Source organism: Aedes albopictus, chromosome 1 (genome assembly GCF_035046485.1).
Source record: "Aedes albopictus strain Foshan chromosome 1, AalbF5, whole genome shotgun sequence".
Lineage (NCBI taxonomy): Eukaryota > Metazoa > Arthropoda > Insecta > Diptera > Culicidae > Aedes > Aedes albopictus.
The window spans coordinates 170,751,295-170,773,622 of record NC_085136.1 but is presented as its reverse complement, the minus strand read 5'-3'; the positions used below and the strand labels follow the sequence as shown (position 1 = coordinate 170,773,622).

The 22,328-nt window shown below is 40.8% G+C and overlaps 1 protein-coding gene across 1 annotated transcript; it reads right to left on the bottom strand.

Moving 5' to 3' along the window:
- Window positions 1-413: 413 nt before the first annotated feature.
- On the bottom strand, window positions 414-20,774 carry LOC109425487 (uncharacterized). Its single transcript, XM_062849518.1, has one exon. The coding sequence runs from the start codon at window positions 10,159-10,161 to the stop codon at window positions 7,954-7,956; it is 2,208 nt and encodes a 735-aa protein (XP_062705502.1). The 5' UTR covers window positions 10,162-20,774; the 3' UTR covers window positions 414-7,953.
- Window positions 20,775-22,328: the final 1,554 nt, after the last annotated feature.

The window sequence follows — 22,328 nt, the reverse complement described above, 5'->3', positions numbered from 1 at the left end:
GGGATGAATACCGGCTGCGGAGAGCGCAGAGAGAGATGGATGTAGCTTGCTGACGGAGAATCCGCTGGGTTCCACATCGGCGGTCGAATTCAGGGGATCGTTGGCCGGGGATCTTTGCGGCGCCCAGCGGCTTCTTCGAGATGTACACCGTGGTTTCATGATGCACGGAGGTAAACTTTCACGTTGGTCGCAGGGCCGAAATTAACGACCTATGGCACTGGATGGTTGACCCTTTTTGACAAGGGGGGGGGGGTGGTTCGGTAAGCTTTCTCGTTTCTGTGGGGTCTTGAAAGCACCTAGAACACACGTTGACACTTTAAAGTGACGGTAGCTCTATAAACTGTAGGGGGTTTTACTCTTTTGATTTATAGGAACAGAAGTGCGTACATTTTAACAATTTTTTTTTTTAATTCTTAATCACTTAACCTAATTTACAGCTCTATTGTCCACTAGGGCACTACGTGAGCAATTTCAATTGACAGCTGCACTTACATTTTGTACAGCGTCTAGATTCTATTCCACTTTATCGAACTGGTTGCCTTTCTGCTGCTTTCACTTTCTGCTTTATACCGTAGAATGATGAGTACAAGGATGATGATGGATGGCCGTTGTTCCTTTCCAGTCCGATTGGGGGTCCATTATGAGTAGCAGTTTGCCGATGTCCAGGTATCCGGGTCCGTTTGAGCCATGGGGCTCAGAAGAGGGTCAGTGTCAGTTGCTCTCGGGGGAAAAGCATATGACGAAAAATTGCAAGTGCCGGGGCTGGGAATCAAACCCATGACCATCCGCGTATGAAGCAAACGTGTGACCAACTACGTCACGGGCCCCGTACATTTTAACTATACTACTACTATATTCTATAATTGTGTGGGTTAGTTTACAAAATTGTGTTCGTTGGGGCCCGTTGTTGTTGCGGGGGAAGAAAGGAGGAGCTGACTGCCTACCTGATGCTGGTGCACGTGCTCGGCGTCGTGGGGATGATTACCGGCTGCGGAGAGCGCAGAGAGAGATGGATGTAGCTTGCTGACGGAGAGTCCGCTGGGTTCCACATCGGCGGTCGAATTCAGGGGACCGTTGGCCGGGAATCTTTGCGGTGCCCAGCGGCTTCTTCGAGATGTACACCGTGGTTTCATGATGCACGGAGGTAAACTTTCACGTTGGTCGCAGGGCCGAAATTAACGACCTATGGCACTGGATGGTTGACCCTTTTTGACAGGGGGGGGGGGGGTTGTTCGGTAAGCTTTTTCGTTTCTGTGGGGTCTTGAAAGCACCTACAACACACGTTGACACTTTGAAGTGACGGTACCTCTATATGGACTGGCGGAGGCACTTTAATCCGGACATTTGCTCCAAAATTCACTTTTTCCGACTGTAGGACAAACTATCCTCTATTTGTTCACCCGGTTTTCCCGAACAGCTCTCGAATCCTTCCACTTCGAAAAAAACATGCGGTTCTTTCCTCATCCCGGACTTTAATGATCTTCTCCAACTCTCATCTTCTCCCTATCTCCTCTTCCTCTCCAAATCTTCTCCGAAATCCTCTTTGCTTCCTCCCGCTCCACTTTTTCTTTACTCTAATCATTCTTCCGGATTTGGCGTTGTTACATTTCAGTTTTGTTCTCTTTTCTAAGCATTTTTGTGCAAGGGGCATATAGAATAACAGATTTGACTTTTTTTTTTGATTATCGCAGAGGTTCTCAAGTGTTTTTTTAGATTTAAGTACTGTAAACCGGGGTCAAATTGATCAGCGGGGTGAAATTGATCATTCGGGTACTACATTGTAATTCCATACTAGGAACTCTTAAACGTCGTAATGATCTTAAACTTTTTACGTTATCTGGTTCGTAGATGTCCAGAGATGAGTGTAGAGTTTTATTTTTTTTTTTAATGTTGGTTTTACCTTATTTTTTAGGAATTTGCAATGTATTACTCATATAGCTGAAATCATGGCTACTAAACAATCGATTGCTAACACTAGTTTACAAAATAAAACGAAAATCGTGAACTTCTGTCAACGACCAAAATTTTTGAAGCACAATTTAGCGCTGATTTCGAAACCGACCTTCAAAATTTTTTAAGTAGAACAGTTTTTGAGTTTTAGCTCAATATCGACTTTTACAACTCTTCAAAATATGTAATTTACTAAAATTCATATATGTTGCGATTTGTTCAACCAATTTTAAATCTCATTCCATAAATTAAAAGCTGAATACAATACCATTCGATCATCTGTATACAGGTTTTGCGTCAGATTGATGAATTTCAAGATATTGGCGAATTTTAGGGACGATCTCCTAAAATTTTAGCAAAATTCCCAATTTTTTTTGAAGTAATGATTTTTTTTTTTCAATAAGAAAAACCCTATTTAAAAATTCTTTTTCGACGTTTACTTGACATATCATGTGTAGGCGAGTTACAGTAAAAATTTCAGCTCAATCGGAGCATTGATTACGGAGAATGAAATGTTTGAAGTGAGCGACTTTGCTTAAAAATAGAACAAAAATCGATTTGAAATAATCACCCTTGTATGGAAAGTCGAAAAAATTTCCGCTCTATTGTAATTTTTTTCTTTTGCGTTTTCGAACTCAGGGCATGATTCTACACCAAAAATGATCATCAGCTTACCGAGTTCAAAAATGCTGTAAACTAGTGTAATAGGACTTCCAGTAAATTCTCTGTTTTAACATTTTTGTGGAGCCTTGATTGGCAAGTTATGTAGCTAATAAGAACATGAAATAGTTAAAAAAAAATCACTTATTTCATATGAAATTACCTACCTGTAGGCGTTTAAAGGGAAATATCAAAATTTAATTTTGCATTTAAAGTAATAAATTCACTAGTTGTAAGATTTTAAACGCGTCATTCGGTTTTAGAAGGGCAAAATTAAGCGGACAAGGAAATTTTCCTTTCCAACCGATGCTTAATTGTATACTGATCAATTTCGCCCCAAAGTTTCAATTTCAATTTAATGATATTTGGAGTTATTTAACTTAAAGTTTAAATTTGTCGAACAAAATTCTGTCACGTGGTTTCATGGAGGTCCACTGGGTACTGGTTTTACAGAAATTCTCTTGGCAATATTTGGAATCCCACTAATGTTATCCGCAAAAGTTGTTTTAAAGTGATCAATTTGACCCCGGATTACGGTACTAACAATATATGTGTAGACCAAACAACGATATTTAAATTTTACTTTTACTAACAGATTTTAATACTTTTCATGATTTTGGATTATTTTTACTATTATATATTATATCAAAAAAATATATTTAATTTAATAATTTTTATCGAAATTTTAAACATTTAAGCAAAAGAAATAGTACTCAAAATTGGCCCTTCATTGTTAACGACATTGTCGGTAACACACATAACTTTTTTTTCATACATATAAGTATCACATTATATGAATTGCTTACTAAACTACAAATGATTGAGAATTGACCCAATCTCACCCCTTAGAGGGGGTGAGAATGGGCCAAGTATTCGAAATCGCCTATCTGAGAATATAGTTTAATTTTATTGATCATATCTTGTAAACCTACTTAAAAAATACAATGTAACCATGACGAATAAAAACTTAGGTAATATTAAAAAAATGATTAATCCACCTAAAAATTAGCCAACCGAAAAAATGGTTGAAATTTGATAAAATAACGTTTGTATGTTTTATCACTATTTTTAGATACCACAATCATCCACCTCGTAACGTGGGTAGATCACCTTAGAATGGTGCGTTGCGGCGTAAGATCTACCACCACATCAAATTTCGATCTTGTTAATGTTTTCATGCCTAAAGTGGCCGATCAGTGGTGAGCAGACATTACAGGATCGAGATTTGATGTGCTTTTTTCAATGTTTTGTTGCTAATCCACATTTTATTTCAGGAGTAATCAGGTAAATGTTTTGTTTATAAATGCTTATTAATTATGATTATGATTGTTTTTTAAACAAATGTATAACAAAACATACACAACACACACTGACATACATTACATATACATATCTCATCATATATTGGGAAAGGGAGGGACCATCAGGGCACCCGATTGAAACGATTTGGACAGGAGCTTGGAACTGCCTCCTCCTTGTTGTTATTGTCGGGCCGCCACCAAACCGGACTTCGCACAATCAAGTCGCGACGCGACCCAACTCGCGACGTTTTTTTTATCATGTCAAAAGTAGTGCGCATCCTTTCCGTTGTTGTCAGCAACACAGCGCACTAGATGCGAAACAGTTGCGACACTTGTGGACCAAGAAAATGGCAATTTTTGATTGAATGTCGGTCTTGATTCCAACCGGATGGACAATAACATTTCGTGGATTGAGGGCGAGCTCTTCGACCCCATCTATTGGGAGTATTCTGTCAATCGAGGGCTTGATTTTGCAGTTGTTCGTGAGAACTTTCTTCTGGAAGGAGATTCTTTTCCCCTGACGCGGGTTTCGCGCAAGTGTCTCTGCTTGCGGGTTCGCACAACCCTTTTTTGGCCCTTCATACAGGAGAATGACTGACCACCACAGCACAATCTTGATCAAATCGCTTTTCAGATTATTCCAGTGCTATAGGCAGCTGCCTTGCTACAATAGATGGTAGAACAATATCATCATCATCATCATCATCATTTTTAGATACCACAACCATCCTCATTTAAAGTTTCAACTTCCATGAGAGGAGGGAGAGTTACAATGAGGGAGGGGCGCATTGGAAGATTGATTGAAAAAACATGATATTTTTAGTATACTGCATAAGAAATGTTTATCCAAACCCTCCTCTATAAACTCTTATGTACATGATCATTGGCCCCTGTATTGCCAAAGCAAATCACTCCATCTCAAAATAGAGGGTCGTTCAAATGTTATGTTACACAGACCCTCTCCCGCAATAACATTTAAACGGATTTTTTAATAAATTTTAGATTAGTACAACGGTAGACTTATTTTTCGTTCTTTAGTATTTTTATGTATTTTATGAATGGTTCTCATATGCCACTCTTAATTCATAAAGTTCAAGTTAAATACTCATTAAGCAATCACGTATGTTGCATCTCGACGTTCGTTTGCTTTCCGACATTGAACACAGAAATAAAAATCAAAAAAAAACTTTCGGACATTGTGCTATGTTACCGGTTTTATAGCCCCAGTATTTCCTGGGTCCCACTACCGTCTGGTAGTTTCACGATATTTCCTTAAAATTTCGAAAACAAGTGGAGAAGAAGAACGCTATTAAGTCTATTTTGTGAGCTTACGATATTGCAGTACACTAAAGATTAGCTACCCAGGTAACCACTAAGCATTTAAATAAGCCGTACAGCAGCCCGTATTATGCATTTGAGATGCTTGCTGCCCTACATAAGCAGTTCGAATGCCTAACTGCCTTGAAATAGCATAAGCAGTGCTGCTCAAAAGCTTTAGGCTGTAAATTAGCATTTCAACTGCTTGAGGTGTTTTCGTTCGGAAGCATTCAGAATGCTTCCCAACTGCTCTTTAAATGCTAAGAGCAAGGAAGATGGGAGATATGTTATGCATTTCACAGCACATGTTGTCTCTCTTTTACAGGACCTATAGAGATAAGTGACATTTCAACACACGAATACTAGCGCAAATTTTTCCTCACACAAAAGTGCACGCCGATTGAAAGGCTATTCAGATTGCATATGCAAATATTACCCAATCGAATTGGGTAAAACGGGTAAATAATGATAAAACTAACGTCCGGGGTAAGAGTGCAAATATTTTTCTCGCAGTTTCACAACTACATCTACAAAAAAGGCACGCATACATTTGAACGTGATTACCTCTATGCTTCTGTTTACAAATTTGTGCATCTCATTTGCTTCTTCATTTTTTCGTCACCAATCCAAGAGCTCAGAAGCAAACTTTGCGGCAGCTGAGTTTGATGGAACTTGGTCATCAAAAAATGACTAATTATGATTTCGTAGGAAAATGTGCGCTGATGCCTAGGCTAATGCTGAATAGGTCTTTTTATGTTGTCTTTATTTCAGAGACTTTCAGCCTTTGGCTGGTTCGTCTCGCCGAATAGGTGGATGGTTTGGCGGATCCGCGGATCATAAGATTATTGGAAAGAGGAAGAGAAAATTATATGCTACAGATCGAAAAAAAAAAATGAAATGCTCTACATTCAACGGAATATCTTTTTGAAAACAAGTTTTGGGTGTTCGAACTGAAGCTGTTTTCCAAGCATTCTTTATATTGGGGATAATTTCAACGCACTACATCGGTACAGCTGTGGCATCGTGGAGCAGTAGCAGTAGATTGAGAAGTAAATATATTTCAGTATCTTCGGATCCCAAGTTCGAACCCAAATCACTACTGGAGTGTGGAAGGATGAGGAAGCGGAGAAGCGGGCTGAGAGATCGAGAAGCAGACGTAAATCTATTTTTGTTTTGTTTTGTTCTACGAGGCGTTAATGGGTCAATACTCCTCCTATAGCGACATCTGAGGCGTCACAAGCAACTGCGAATGGCTTTGTGTAATCCGGCGTAGCCAGAATAGGAGCAGATAGAAGATGTGATTTCAGAGTTTGAAAGGCCTTTTCACATTGATCCGTCCATTTGAATTTAACTTTGGCCTTCGTCAACTCCGTAAGAGCTGCCGCAGTTTTAGAGAAGTCCTTGATGAATCTTCTATACCAACCGCACATCCCGATGAATCTCTGCACTTCCTTTTTTGTGGTTGGCGTCGGGAACTTGCTGATCGCCGCTACTTTCTCGTCATCCACGTGCCAGCCGGTTGCGTCCAGTATGTAGCCCAAATACTTCAAACTTTTCCGACAAAACACAGATTTTTCGGAATTGATGGTCAAACCCGCTGCCTTCAATCTACGTGCGATCTCCTGCAATAGTGCCACATGTTCCTCAAAGGATTCGGTTGCCAGTACCAGATCGTCCAGATATACGAATACTTTAGGTTCTAGATCTATGAACAAATGGTTCATTAGGCGCGATAGAGCCTGACTGGCCGTCGACAGTCCAAAAGGGACAACTGTAAATTGGTAATGACCACGTTGAGGAATTGTGAATGCCGTCTTTTGCTTCGATCCTTCTTCTAAAGGTATCTGCCAAAATGCTGATTCAAGATCGATCGAAGAAAGGAACCTTGATCCGCTTAGGTTGTTGACGATAGAAGCGATTTGTGGAATGGGGTACGCTTCCTGGACTAGTACCGAATTTAACCTTCTGGCGTCCAAGCATAACCGCATGGCCCCGTCCTTCTTCTTAACTGCCACTGTGGCATTATTCCACGGGCAACACAGTGCCTCTTCGATTACTCCCAGCTGCAACATTCTGTCTACTTCTTTATTTAGATCATCTAGGACAAACTTTGACATGGGGTAGTATTTTTGCTTGAACGGAGCAGCATCGCCGGTGTCGATTTTGTGGTGATAAAGGCTCGTTCTGCCTAGCTGACCTTGGTTCCCTGATGTTGGAAAAGCCTGGATTGCTGTCTGTAACTCCTCTTGTTGATGGTTTGTTAAAGTTTCTACTATCGATTCTTTTGAACTCCAGTCACTCGTGATTCCGCAGATAACCGGTTTTATCCCAAACTTCTCCCAGAAATCCATTCCCAAAATCAGTATGGGCGGCATAGATTCGACGAAAAGCATTGGCAACGTACGGTTATTGTTGTTATACGCGATCGGCACGTGTGAGTAGAACGAGACTGCATGTGGTGAATTATCTGCTGTTTTCACTTCTCCTACAACTGGAAATTTACGCAACCCGAGTTCGTCGGCAATTTTGGAGAGTGGTCCTCCAATAAGACTGCAAGTTGCACCACTATCTAGGAGTCCTCGTAGCTCACGTCCTAATACAGAAATTGAAGCATATGGCCGGTTGTCATTGTTGTCTGTGTTTATGATGATAGAATCCGCCTTTCTGAAGGCGGGTATGTTGTTAAGCAAAGGGACGTCTGCAATATTGGGAGATCCCTCACCCTTTACTGCGGGTTCTCCCAGTTTCGGTTTCCCGGAACCTGAGGGGCGTTCTGTGTCTCCAACTGCCTCCAGCGAAGGATGCAGGCATCACAATTGCGTGTGGTGCAACCCTTCTTTCCACAGCTATAACAGAATAGGAAACGCTTTGGATTTGGGCATCTTAGGTAGGTGTGACCGGGACTATCACATTGCCAGCATACGACCGCCGTCGCCAAGTCTCTGTTGCTGCTTTCTCTTACTGGAACCTCCAAAATGTTGTCCGCTGGCCTTGCTCTCCAGTCGTTTTGTGTTCGCATTGCGTTCACTTCTTCAACCACATTCATTGCCAATTCATTTCGAAGAGCAATGTCCTGTTGGAATGCCTCTCGCTCTCTGATGTTTCCCAAATCCAGATCTTCCTCGTTGTCTTGGTTCAGCTCCATCATGTTGACTTGCGCTATCCCAAACGGTTGTCTGTTCATGGGGAAGCGATTCACGTTGTTGACTGGATTGCGATCGATTCGATTAGGTGCTGGTCGCTGAAACGCTGAGACTTCCGGTCGAGAGCCTGGTGTTCGCGCTGCTGTAGAAGCACGTCCCCGTATGGCATAGGAGCGTGAGACTTCAAAATCCTTGCAAACTGATACTAATTCTCGCACGCTGCCAGAGCGGGATGCTGAAGCGATTGGTGAGAAGTCTGAGTTCAGGTGGGATTTCAAGATAAACAATTTCTCGGATTCAGTTATTGGAGGATCTATGATCTCGAAGGCCGCTACTAGATCTCTGTAGAAGTTCGTAAAGGGTTCGTTTGGACCTTGGAAACGCAAGTACAGATCCTGTTTTACAATCTCGGAGTAGTTGGGAGGCAGAAACTCTTGTTTGATTTCAGCCTTAAAGATCTCCCATGTCGTAAGGTCGAGGTATGACCGCGTGTACCACTGAAGAGCCCGACCCTTCAGTAAATGCTTGATGGAACGAAGCAGGGCTTGATCGTCCATGCCCTCTGTGACCGCGTAAGTGTTTACCTGATTTAAGAACTCTCCCAGCTTTACTATGTTGTTCTCGCCGGCGTATTCAAAAGGCCATTTGTGCACTGGTTGTAAGAATCGATTAGAATTGGCCGGTTGATTGGATGATCTGGGTGTGTTGGGTCTGGACGGAACTCCTACCGGTGGAGTAAGGCCGGTTCGTTGTGGTTCCTGGGCTATTCCAGACTCTCTCTGGTTTTGAGGACCCCAGTATCCCGAAATGGATCCATAGGTATAGTTTGGCGCATAGTTCGCCTGCTGTTGCACTGCTGCCACGCTTTGTTGGTGCTGTTGGTGTTGTAACTGCCATTCCAGCTGCTGCCGCCTCTGCTGCTCCTGCCGCAGCTGTTGTTCTAGTTGTTGTTGCTGCAACTGCATTTGATTCAGCAACAAATGTAGGCGCTGCTCTGGTTGGAAACCTCGCTGTTGTGATTGTTCTGTTTGCTGCTGTTGATGTTGTCCTGAGAGTGTTGGATGCTGAAGCGGATCGAGAATCTCTTGCGAATATTGCTGAGTCAAACCGTGTTGCTGCTGTGATTTTGTTGGATTCGGGTTCTGTTGTTGCATGTGAGATTGTTGTTGTTGCTGCAGCGTCGAAAACACGTTGTCCTGATCTGGTGATCGCTGAGGAATCTGCCCATCCTGTATCGTTCGTTGAAGCTCTTGTTGTAACACCTTTTGCTGCTTATCTGCCTCGTCGATGCTCGATTGCAGCTGTGCGATCTTTAGCCGCTTCAGTGTCTCCGGGTCGCTTGGAAGATCTTCCGGATCCTTTGTGTCGCTCTGGTGTTCTATGTTTTTGTCGTTCAGGAACTCGTCAATTTGGTGCAGAGCGTTGCAAATCTTTGTCAACGATTTTTTGGCTTCGTCCAAAATCGTGGCTTCGGTTATAAGCGAGAGCCTGAATTTGTAGTGCAGTAGTCTCGATCGCAACGAAGTCACCTGTGCTTCATTTTGCTGCTTAAAAGCTGCATTGAGAGCGTGGAAAATCGGCGAAATTGTTGTTTGGCAGTGGTAAATGCTGTCCATGTCCGAAACCACATGCGATGAATACCTTGGTGCCGGTGATCCATCCTGCTCACTGTCCAGCAGCTGTTGCAGCCGCGAAATCTTCCATTCCAAGTTCTTTCCTCGAATTCCCGTCGTGTTTCGTAACAGGAGCTCGAAATCAATCTCCTCCGGGGTCAGCTGGTTCAGATCCATTTCTGAATTTCACTTTCACTAATTACCGATATTGCACTTCTTCACTCACTGATCACTCACTTGACAGAACCGTTACGCGAGTTGTAACGAAACGCAAAGTGGGTTTTTTAGTCTGGGCGCCAATGTGACAACTAACGCTTATATCTACTAAAGTGCTTAGAATGGTACAACTATAAAAGTGCACCCGCGGCTTATTGCGACCGCTTCTTGGTTGCCCCGGCTAGCTATAGACAATAGCACCGAGTGCCCTCCGGAATAGTGGTCGGGAGGGTTTGATACTCAAACTAGACTCAAACGATACTCAAACAAAATACTCAAGAAGGTAGTGTATGCTGCATATACATATATAATGCTGGATTTGATCTTATTCCTAGTGTACCTGCATATCTATTACAATAGATTCTTCATCGTTGGGGGCCCCGTATAACCGCTGCAGAAACTAACGTTCGTTGATGTCGCACCATGCACTCGTAGGAGAACTGGTAATACGCAAATGTTGCGTTGATGCACCACTGAATGTAGCGCCAATGCCTCGAACCATCTGCGCTACCGCCGGACGGACGTTGTCACAGCAGTGTCTCACGAATGCACCGACGATGTCGCACGATTGAGTGTTGTTGCACGTTGTAATGTCGCACGCTGTGGAGTTGTCACGCCTTGCACACACTTGTTGCAGATCACACTTGTTCCCCCGTTCTGCGTAGCATGGGAAAGTGCATGCGGCTACTGCATTGCTTCCTCGCACTCGGAATGTAGCTGAAGTAGAAGGCCTTCCCGTAGATTCTTAGGCGTCAAACAAGCTGGGATTGCATGCAGCTATCGGAGAGCTATCCGAGCCTTGGGCGTGTTCTTACCACCTTGGATCGGGCTCTAATGGCGAGTATATTGACTGTAGTCAGCGGCTTGCACATGCAATGAGAGCTTTGGAGGCAGTAAGCCTTGCTTGGATTTTTAATCCACGTGGCCCACGACTGGTTGGCCAGAATAGAGTGCCTTTTCATGCAATGACCGATTTCAACGCGAAATTCACTGGCTTGGACTTCGATTTTTCGGCATGCACTTTGTCGTTTTTTAACACCTCACTGTGAGCACAGATCGACCCGCACGCTAGCGAATTTGTGGCACATTTGATCATGCTATTGTTCATGATCTGCTGGAGATCGTACCGTGTGTGCGAATTTGTGAGTCAAGGGTCATCTCTTTCCTTCTATAGATAGGTCCCACAGCGGCGACGGTCAGAGGCAGGTACAATCAGGATTTTACAATGTGTTCGTTTATTGCTCAATTTGGATGGATACGGAAAAATTGTTGCATTTTTATCGGCATAATCTCATTTAGTGTAACCCCCCCCCCCCCTCCCCCCCCCAAATGTTGGACGTAATTTTTGAACGTTCCCCAAGCTGTACTATCTTAACATAGCGCAAGTGTCGTTGGCCGCAACGGATGATCGGAGCCACCGGCAGGAACGACCTGTTTCTCGATCCAAGGCCGCTGCCAAGCATTTAGTGAATAGCGGTTTGACATCGGTCCCACGACCAAGGCAAAAGTTCGTAAATCATTACAAAGTTGAGGAGGTTGTGTCAAGTTGCGGTTGCAACAGTCGTCCTTGCGGAAGGAAAAATATCGAAACAGAGTCTCAGCGAACGAGTGGCTACAAGCGAAGACGACTAATAACAAGACAGACATCTACCTTCTTGCTCCATATACTTTGGGAGCTACAAGCACACTAGCGCTGCGAACGACTTCAGAGAACAACATCATGAATGAGTGTGCGTGTGATGCTACAATTTCCATGTACGTATTAGCATGCACACGCACACAATCATGTTTTAATGTTCCTGTCTGTCTTGTTATTAGCCGTCTTCGCTACAAGGGATCTACAAGGTGTGTCACTGGATTGCTATGAGGAAGAGCTGTTGCATTGAGGGGGAGTGTGGGAAGGTACAATGTTCACCTCTTCCTGCCTTGTGCCAACAACTCTACAATACAATACCTAAATGATAACTACTTTGATCCTGGTGTGCGAGCGCAAACACGTAGAACACTTTTATTACAACGCAACATTCGATCGCTCGCCACCAGTCGGAGCTGCACCTTTCTTTCGCTATTAAACCTAAGTTCTTTTTACTGAGTAGTCGCGTGTGTTATTTCTCCACGATATTCCGAAACACCTTTGGGCATTCCGCTGCTGTATCCTGGTTTCTGCCAACACGTGTTTGATTATCCCGCACAGAATTATCCATTTTCTGCCGAAACAGTTTTTGTGTTTGAGCTATCAAGGAACATTTTTTGGTCCTTCGAGCCGGATCTTCGGAGTTGTAGTGGTTCCCGGTTTTTGTCGGAACGCGATTAGCTCGGTGCTAGTTCCGGAAAAAGTGAACACTTTGCGGCGGTTTGAAATAGCCGCCATACTGTGAAACGACCAGTTGAAGAAATTGCCTCAGCTGGTAAAGAATATTCGGTCGGTGTTGCGCCACCAAGTGTGTGCCCGTGGCAGGGAAGCAATTAACCATCTTGAAAAAACTCCGCCTGAAGTGTGTGTGTGTGTGTGTGTGTGTGTGTGTGTGTGTGTGTGTGTGTGTGTGTGTGTGTGTGTGTGTGTGTGTGTGTGTGTGTGTGTGTGTGCGTGTGCGTGTGTGTGTGTGTGTGTGTGTGTGTGTGTGTGTGTGTGTGTGTGTGTGTGTGTGTGTGTGTGTGTGTGTGTGTGTGTGTGTGTGTGTGTGTGTGTGTGTGTGTGTGTGTGTGTGTGTGTGTGTGTGTGTGTGATCGTAGCACAGAAGCAGTGTCAGCCAATTTTGCGTGTCCGTGGCAACAACGCGCGCAAGTGGCAGTGCATTCGTACTGGATTAGTGTGTGAGCCGGTGGCACCAGAAGCAAGCGTACAAGTGGTTATCATCCTGCGAGCGAACCGGCTGAATCGGTTCAGCCGTCGCCGCAGCGTGAGCGGTGTAACCAAGCTAGTGGAACTGCCAACCGTGTCTGCAGCTGCCACTACCGGTCAACCGCCGGTGTACGTACAAGCCCCTGCATCAGTCCCACACCTGCAGGCTCCATTTCCCACGTTCAACGGCGATCCAGAGAACTGGTACAGTTTTACGAATCTGTTCCAGAGCATCATGTCGTGGTACACCCAGGAGACACCAGCCATGAAGATCCTGCATCTGCGGAACGCGCTTACCGGTGACGCTAAAGATAAGATCGATCAGGACATTGTAAATAACGAAATACGAAGACAAACGATACTCGATACCCACATCGATGCCATCCTGGATTGCCCGAAAATCACGAAGGAGACTCGTAAATCCATCACCAAGTTAGCCGAGATTTGTGCCAAGCACAGTGAAGCATTGACTGGTCACGGGTATCCAGTTGAAGACCTGGCAGAGCTTGTGTTCGTCAATGTGATCTACAAGAAACTAGACAGGGAGACCCAGGAACAATGGGAATTGAAGCTCGGTAGCGGTGAGTTGCCAGACTACGTCGAGTTTATGGAGTTTCTTCGGGAGCGTGGTCGTGTTTTGCAGCGCACAAGTCGGTTCCAGCAGCCGGCGCAGCAATCAACTGCGGCCTCCAACAAGCAACGCCAAGTGGTTGGACAGAAGTCGCAACCCCAACTCAAGTCGTTCGTGCGAACCTCGACGGAAGTGTGAGCTTGCTGCAAGGAGAATCACCCTATCTTCCGGTGCTCAACGTTCAAAAACATGACCATCACGGAGCGCAAGTCCGTTGCCACCAAAGCAAACTTGTGCTTTAATGGATTACCGGCAGGAATTTTATTTTGTATGGCGAAAAGCATCTAAACTCGAATTTTTCGAAATGAAAAGCTATTACCGAAAAAATATTTGGTAGGCACCAAACCGGTCATCATTGTTCACAACCGCTACCAAATATTTTTTTCTAATAATGTGTTCCACTTCGAGAAATACGTCTTTAGATGCTATTCGCCATAAAATATTTTTGAGATTTACTTTTAGCGATTTTTCGCGCATAGAAGCTAGCGCCACATTGGCCGATGCGGAGAGTAGGAAAACAACCAAAGCATTTAATTCATTGTCTGAAGGCGAAACATGTATGAAGTACTTTTGATGAGGCACCATACAGAAGCGACTCATACAATTTAGAGCACATACTATTCATGTGCTAATTTGCCTGCGTAATCGGGTATTGGTTGCATATACTTTGGATGTGGTTTGGCACATGGATATTTGCCATTCAGTATGAGGCAATTTTTCTGAGTGTACGAATCGTGTCGAATATTCTGCGTATCTGGCCGAGTACTTAGCATTGGGTCACATGAAGGAGGTTCAATCTGTGAGTGATGACGACGGTGGCTACTACATCCCGCACCATGCAGGGGGTGATACACAAATTATGAAACCATTAGGAACGAAAAAAAAACAAGTAGCAAAGAAAATAAGGAATAATATTATCATTATTCTGTCAGCAGTTTTTTATAAAGCTGCATTCAGGTAACTGACATCTTAGAAAAACAACGAGAACCGATGAAAGCAACGTTCTCGTCTATTTATTATTTCACCACATTTGGCAAAATATCGTTTGGCATAATATAATTTAGCATAACGCCACTTGGTATTATGACCTGAAAAGAAGTGTGAAGTAAAAAAACTGTAGATCCAATATATTGTCGCGCTTATCTTTTGTTAGAGTCCTGCGGCGGTCGTACGCTCGCAAGGCATACCGCCGCATGACAGTCGCAAGGCAAAACAAAAGAAAAAGTGTTCCCGCCAAAAACAAAAGCACGTGGGTTTCGCGAAGTGACAGATGTTTTTGAATGTATTTGTGACGAACGGCAAGAGTAGCTCAGTGGAATGAGTGTTCTTGCTGTCAAACCCCATATAGTGGAATTATATACTTTTAAATCTGGTGACCCTTTTATGATTAGTGACTGTCGCGCTAATATCAGAAGCCAGAGGCAGATAATCGCCATATTCTGATTTTTCTTGAGAGACATAATATTATGCATTGCAAGAAAAAATATCGTGCAAAGTAGTACAAATACGTTAACCCCTTCCCGCCCACGACTTATTTTAAACTTTTGTATGCTAAAAAATGCTATGAACAAAAAGTGCTCGAACAAAAGTCATTAGGGATCACTTAAAGTTTCACTATTGAACCAATAATTAGAGTGTACAAATACTCTAATAAGCTTATAACTTCTTCTGAAACGCTTTTATAACATATTGAAGTGAACTGGTTTAGGTCGGATTCGCCAAAAAGTGATGGTGCTCTACAGACACCATTAGTAATCCTACATTACACAGTGTTCGAAATCGATGATTTTACGATCAAAATTAAATAACTTTTTTTAAGTTGGTTCTAGAGGTTTGGCGTGTTCTACAAAGTTTTTCTGCATGTTAAAAGGCGTCTTTTGATAAAACGTAATAAATGATTAATCCCCCTAGAAGTGAGATAAAAAAATATTTTTTCGAAATATTTTTTTAGAGGTTTGACGTCTTCGGCAAAGTTGTAGCCTATAATAAGAGAACAAAAATCGTAGAACATGTCAAAGCTCCACCTCTTACGGTTTTCGAGATATGGAGCGTTTTGTGCGAAGTACCCCTAAAACTAGTTTTTTCAGTGTAGCTTCAACATATAAAATCCTACAGTTGTGTGATCTTCTACAAACTTGTTCAGGACGTCAAAATACACATTTATTCCGAAGATGAAAAGTCATTATATCTTAAAACAAAAAAGTTATAGGCAAATTTAACATATTTTAAGGTGTACTTTCACCTTAAGTAACTATTTCCGGCGCAAAATGGCGCAGATGGCTCAGTCGGTAGATGAAAGATTGGACTTTTTACTATCACTTGGAGGTAAAAATCCTCGTGGGCAATAGTGGGAAAGGTGGTTTAAATACATGACAAAAACTAATTACTTTGCCTGTAATACAAGAAAAATAAATTTTGAAAAAATAATTAAGAAGCCCACAGTAATTTTTACTGCACTGTGTTTCTTCCGCCAATATTTTACAACGTTTTTGCAAAAACCAGTGAGTGTTTATCATTAAAAATTAAAACATCAGGACAAAATATTGTTCCCGAGAGTTATAACTAAAGCTAGTTCTAAATAAAAGTATTGATTTTTTTCAAACTTATGACAACATATCTATGCCCAAACGAATGACTACCTACCCGTTTTGAAAAATACCTTCGCAGTTCTTATTAAGGTAGTTGTAATTTTACATTCTTCAATACATATTTTGACGAATTCCTGGTGAAAATAAAGTAGATCTTTTATATAAAATGGTCAATTTGATAAAAAAAAATATTTTCAACTCGATTTTTGTGAAAAGTACTGTTAAAAATATGAAAAATACTTCAATTAACTCATGATGCAGACGATGGGACGTCAAAACATGTAATTGGTTTACGTCAAGAGATTAAAAATAATGTTCGAAATAATAAACCATCGCATTATTTCTCGGCACACCCTGTATTTTATTGATTTATATCTGATATATTTCAATTGCTTCCCAGGTGTAAGTCAAACTCGTGGATTACCGAAAAAGCTGTTAATCTGCTATCGGACGAATCAAAACTTCTCCTGATATTTTCGGATACTGATTCCGTAGTTGAAAAGTCAAACAACAAATATAAATATAAATACATGAAAAAAAAAACTACTCAGTGTTTTGATGCACATCTTGAACTGTTTAATATTTCCTTCTTCCTATTTCTAGCGCTGCATAACTTGAATATTGCCCCAAAACAAAAACTTCAAATAGGTAATTTTAAAGCAACTTTATCAGAAATTGTCTGATCATCTGAGTGTAAACAATATGAATTCAAAAGCATGAATAAAATATTCTGTTTGGTAAAAACAATGCTCAAAAACCACACGAATGCACCTTTGGTGTAAAGTGTCGCTAATTTAAGTAAATAAATAAATTAATCATGCACAAAAATGTTGTAAAATATTGCTGGAAATTACGCAATGCAGTAAAAATTACTGCGGGATCCTAAATTATTAATTTCTATTAATTTTTCTTGTATTACAGGAAAAATAACTAGTTTCTATTATGTATTTAAACCACCTTTCCCACTATTGCCCACGAGGGTTTCCACCCCCAAGTGGTAGTAAAAAGTCTAATCTTTCAACTACCGACTGAGCCATCTGCGCCATTTTGCGCCGGAAATAATTACTTAAGGTGAAAGTACACCTTAAAATATCATAAATTTGCCTATAACTTTTTTGTTTTAAGATATAATGACTTTTCATCTTCGGAATAAATGTGTATTTTGACGTCCTGAACAAGTTTGTAGAAGGTCACAAAACTGTAGAATTTTATCTGTTGAAGCTACACTGAAAAAACTAGATTTAGGGGTACTTCGCACAAAACGCCCCATATCTCGAAAACCGTAAGAGGTGGAGCTTTGACGTGTTCTACGATTTTTGTTCTCTTATTATGGGCTACAACTTTGCCAAAGACGTCAAACCTCTAAAAATATATTTCGAAAAAATAAATTTTTTATCTCACTTCTAGGGAGATTAATCATTTATTACGTTTAATCAAAAGACGCCTTTTAACATGCAGAAAAACTTTGTAGAACACGCCAAACCTCTAGAACCAACCTAAAAAAAGTTATTTAATTTTGATCGTAAAATCATCGATTTCGAACACTGTGCATTACAGAGATCTGCGGAGGCGGCCATTGTAAGCCAATCGTGCAGAGAGAACTGTCAAAGTGTGAGCCAAATGAACATGCTGATCGTTCGTAGAAAGGCGTCGTTTGAACGGTATTGCAGTCCTCACTAAATAAATTATAATTATTTATTTCTAATATCGAGAAATTGGCGGTATATGTAAGTTTAATAAAAAGATAAAATTTAATTAATTCTGCTTTCAAAAGCTCATGCTTATTACGAAACTTTTGTTGCTGCACTTCTCGAAAAAAAAATCATTGCTGCTTCTTGCTTCACTTCTGCCGATATGATTAGCGTAACACTTTGCAATAAACTTCAGATTTCTTCGATTGCTTCGCTATTTTTTTCAAAATTTCGAAAAAAAAATATTCTACCATAATTAGAAAATGTAAACAAAACAACTTGAACCACAACAAAGTCACGCACAAAGTTTGAACATCTAACATTGAAGCAACTGTTGGCTGTCGATGTAAACAAAACGAACAGCGTTGCCGAATCGACATATGTAACTTCCGCTCATCTCTATGTAGAGGATTTCTAGACACCATGGCGTTGAAGGGTTAATATATTTAGATATGCGCGGTTGCATTTAATTGTTTTGTTGTCTTCTGTGCGGTCAATCTGATTTCCGCACTTAATGTAGAAGACACCAACTGTCGACAATCTTTGAGCGATTTTGAACATTTTTGCGCGATAATCTACGGCGAAACGTGCAATAAATATGTGCGGAATTCACCGCGCAGAAGACACCGAAACAATAGGCTCCTAAAGTCCTATCGGGATTCTTGTTTTAAACCACAATATATTGAGGGATTTGCACAAAAGTGCACGCGGCCTATCGCTTCCGAAAGGTACAGCCGCGGTTTTTACTCCCTGTTTACTTCATCCTTACAGGAAATAACATTGCGGCGTTTCCTACGGTGCGGCTGTTCCTTTCGAAAACGATAGACCGCGTGAACTTTTGTGCAAAGCCCCTTTTTGAAACATTTCAACGACCGCGCGGTGTTTACGTTTCAAGAAATCTGACAATATGGTTCAAGAGTACATATTTACTCAATTTTTGACGTTTTTATTAACTGTAGTTGAAAATATATAATTTTTATTCTTTTAGCCTTTTGTCTCGTCCCTTATATAGCTTATAACACATACTTTGAGTGATTTTTTTTCTCCGTGTATGTCAGATAGGAACATTTTTGAAATCCCAGTGCGAAAAATGTCGAGCTCAGTCACACAAGGTTGACCTCAAATGTCAAAGTAGAACTATTTACCATTTTACTTATTTCGAATTTTCTCATTATTCCTTTGTTTTTCAAGTTCGAGTAAAGTACAATTCCGATTAGAATACCATGCTTGATCGTATTATTCAATATAAGAGAGATTTCGTCTTTAATTTTAGGACCCTATTAAACCGCACATATCTATTAGCATTTTTGTACAACTTTGCGCGATATATTTTCTTGCAATGCATAATATCAAATCAAACTGTCATCATTTCCTATCTAAACGAGATCGACGGTCCAATTAGGCTGACACAAATTTTGATTTTCTCTTATGTCACCGCCCCCTCGGAAAATTTTGGTCGAAATTAAACATTTTGAGGGGGGACACCAATAAATTATTCAAGAAATTTTTAAATTTTAAGGTGAAATTAGAGTTGCACAGAAAATTTCTTAACAAATCCGATGAGTTTATAGATTTTGCCGAATTGTTTGGGTATTTCTTCGTCGAATACATTTATTATTTAGTGTCCTCCCCCTTAGCGAGTCAACGAGTATTGTGACAAAAGAAGAAATAAGATTTGTTCCAGCCTTATCAACATAAATATATCGCATTTAGTTCACAACAGGACTATCACAGATGTTTTCACAAGTGCGAAAACGCAAATAAAAGTGCGCGATTGCACCAAATCAACTCGATACCTTCAGAGCACTTATTCAACGTAGTTTGAAGAAATGCGCTGAATGCGCTGAATACACCAACGTGATTTGTTGCAATCGCGTACTTTAATCAGGTTATCGCACTAATGCAAACAAAGTGCGCAGTGGTGAACTAAATGCGCTGTATGAAGTCATATACACAGACTAAAATCGCAGCATTATACAGATGTATATTTAATTTTTGTTTTGTAGTAAGCATAATGCTATTTCCTTTAACATAAACTCATTCGACATAAACCAAGTACTAGAAACTATTTGTGAATAATGGCCAAAGCAAATTTTCTAGTAGTGTTTACAGTACAGCATGCATTTTGCAAAAAAGCCAAACGTCAACCAGTGAAAAATCACGAGACGAAGGTGTACAACGCGTGCTTCGGATTGATCATCTTCCACCTCTGAAATCACAGTAAAGAACGACATATTTTTACCAACAAACAATAAGATCTTCAGGAAAATGAGCATTTTTAGAAAAAGCAACATTGCTGGTATATTTTTCTGATAACAAAATCAGACGATGGTTTTTGATAGTTTACACCCGCGCTTTCAATTTTTCGAATCAATGTTAAGATGGTTTTGAAAAACCTGTGTTATGTAAATACAAATGAAATATACATATAAACCAATTTATTTGACTAAACCGTTGCGTTTCGTAATAAGAAAAAAATTACCTTCTTCATGCTTTTTTTTTAATTTCCACAGCCCTTTTCACGAGACTATTTGCAACATAAGATCGCTAACAACATGATAAGGTACACCGGGGCTAAATGAAACATGAAGTTTTGGAATAGTTTTCAATACAATTCTACATTGTTTGAATCAAAAACTAATGTTATGGCATTCAAGCTGTTTACCGTTATTAGATTACATCATGTTAACCCGCTTTTTCGTCTTGCCCCGGCGTACCTTATGATGAACTGGTGACGATGAGCGATTTTGAACATTTTTGTGCGATTATCTATAGCGAAACACGCAATATACGCCCTTTATGAAGTAAGATTCTACTAATACAAGTATGGAACGGGTGGCTTCACTCAGTTGGCTTGATGAGTGCAAGAGCTCTGTTCCACTTTTACTGCACCCACTGTTTGACTGGCCGTCTGGCAGTATAACATTGTAAAGGGACTGGGTAAAGTAGGGTAAAAGCACTAGACTTCGCCACTGCTCTAGTCTTCGTCCCCTCCATACAAATTCCATTTTTTATGTATGAAGTGGCGAAGATTGAAGCAGAATTTTAGGGGGGCGAAGTCTAGTGTTTTTACCCTACTTCTTGGTCTTTAGTTTGACAGACAGATGGAGCCAGCAAAAATCGGGTATATGACCAAATTATGAGCGCAAAAGTTGAAACAATGCATGTATGTTGCATGTCCTACGTTTAATCTTAGCTCCTGCGGTTCCCACATCTCTGGTGCGCCATTCCACCACAGTTCGTTATGCAGTAGATCAAGCAGAAAAATAAAGCATTGTCCAGTTAGAATCCGGACGCAGATAATCACTTATATCTCAGAGGTGGAATAACAAACAGAAAAGGTGAAGCCCTCAAAACAAAGATAATTTACTGTAGTTTCATGGAAAAATACCATTGAAATTATTTAATTTAATTTTTAATAAATTTTCTCATTTTTTCCGTGATTACTTCCTCAAAAATCTGCACAATGGTAAAAAATTGGGTTCTTTAGGGGTATCCGGATTATTTCATAATCGGATTCTCCGGCCAAAAATTAGTCGAAATCCAAAATTTCATAATTTTTGGAGTCCGGGAACTATTTTTAAAATGCATTTAAAGTTTGTATGGGGAAAATTTTTTATTCGGGTCGAAATGTCACTTTAACGATTGAACTGTCATTCTATCCACGAAAATTAAAACTGTTTTGTTGTTTTAACCATGAAAACAAAGGTGTTGGAATCCAATAAAATCACGTTATACTCAGAAAAATGAGCTCTTTCGATTAGGCTATAGAAAATATCAATATTTTATTCACTAAACAACCCAATTTTAACATCAACCCCTTCGGCGGATTTGTTTAACAATCAGGTCGTCTCTGTAGTGTCCTGAGACCCTCTACCAATCTGATTAGGATTCCAAAGAAACTTTGCCAAATATTTCTCTTCTTGCGAAATTAAGGGCTATTCAGTGAATTCCAAAGAAGCGAAATTTGAGTGTTTTTTCGTTAATAAACACTATCCAACAGTGATGACACCACTGCACATCTCAGGCTGTCGTGATAGCTCACCCAATTAGCTCAAACCTCTACAGATCCCTTGTGTGCATTTTTGAAAAGCAGCACGCGATTCTTGAGGTTATCATCTTTGTACACATTTGGTGTCAAAATCGTGATGTGAGAAAACGATGTCCAGAGCTCGAACTTCCTGGCAAATCTTGGAATTCCAAGCAGATTTATCCATGAACATAAACTTCAATCAAAGATACATATATTCATAGATATATATTCTCTATAGAATATACATATATTCGGTGTCCAAAATGCAATTCTTACAGGCGAGTGGAAATTGTGATTTCCTCAGCTTAAAATGCTTTCGTTAAGGTTTTTGTCACCAGGAACG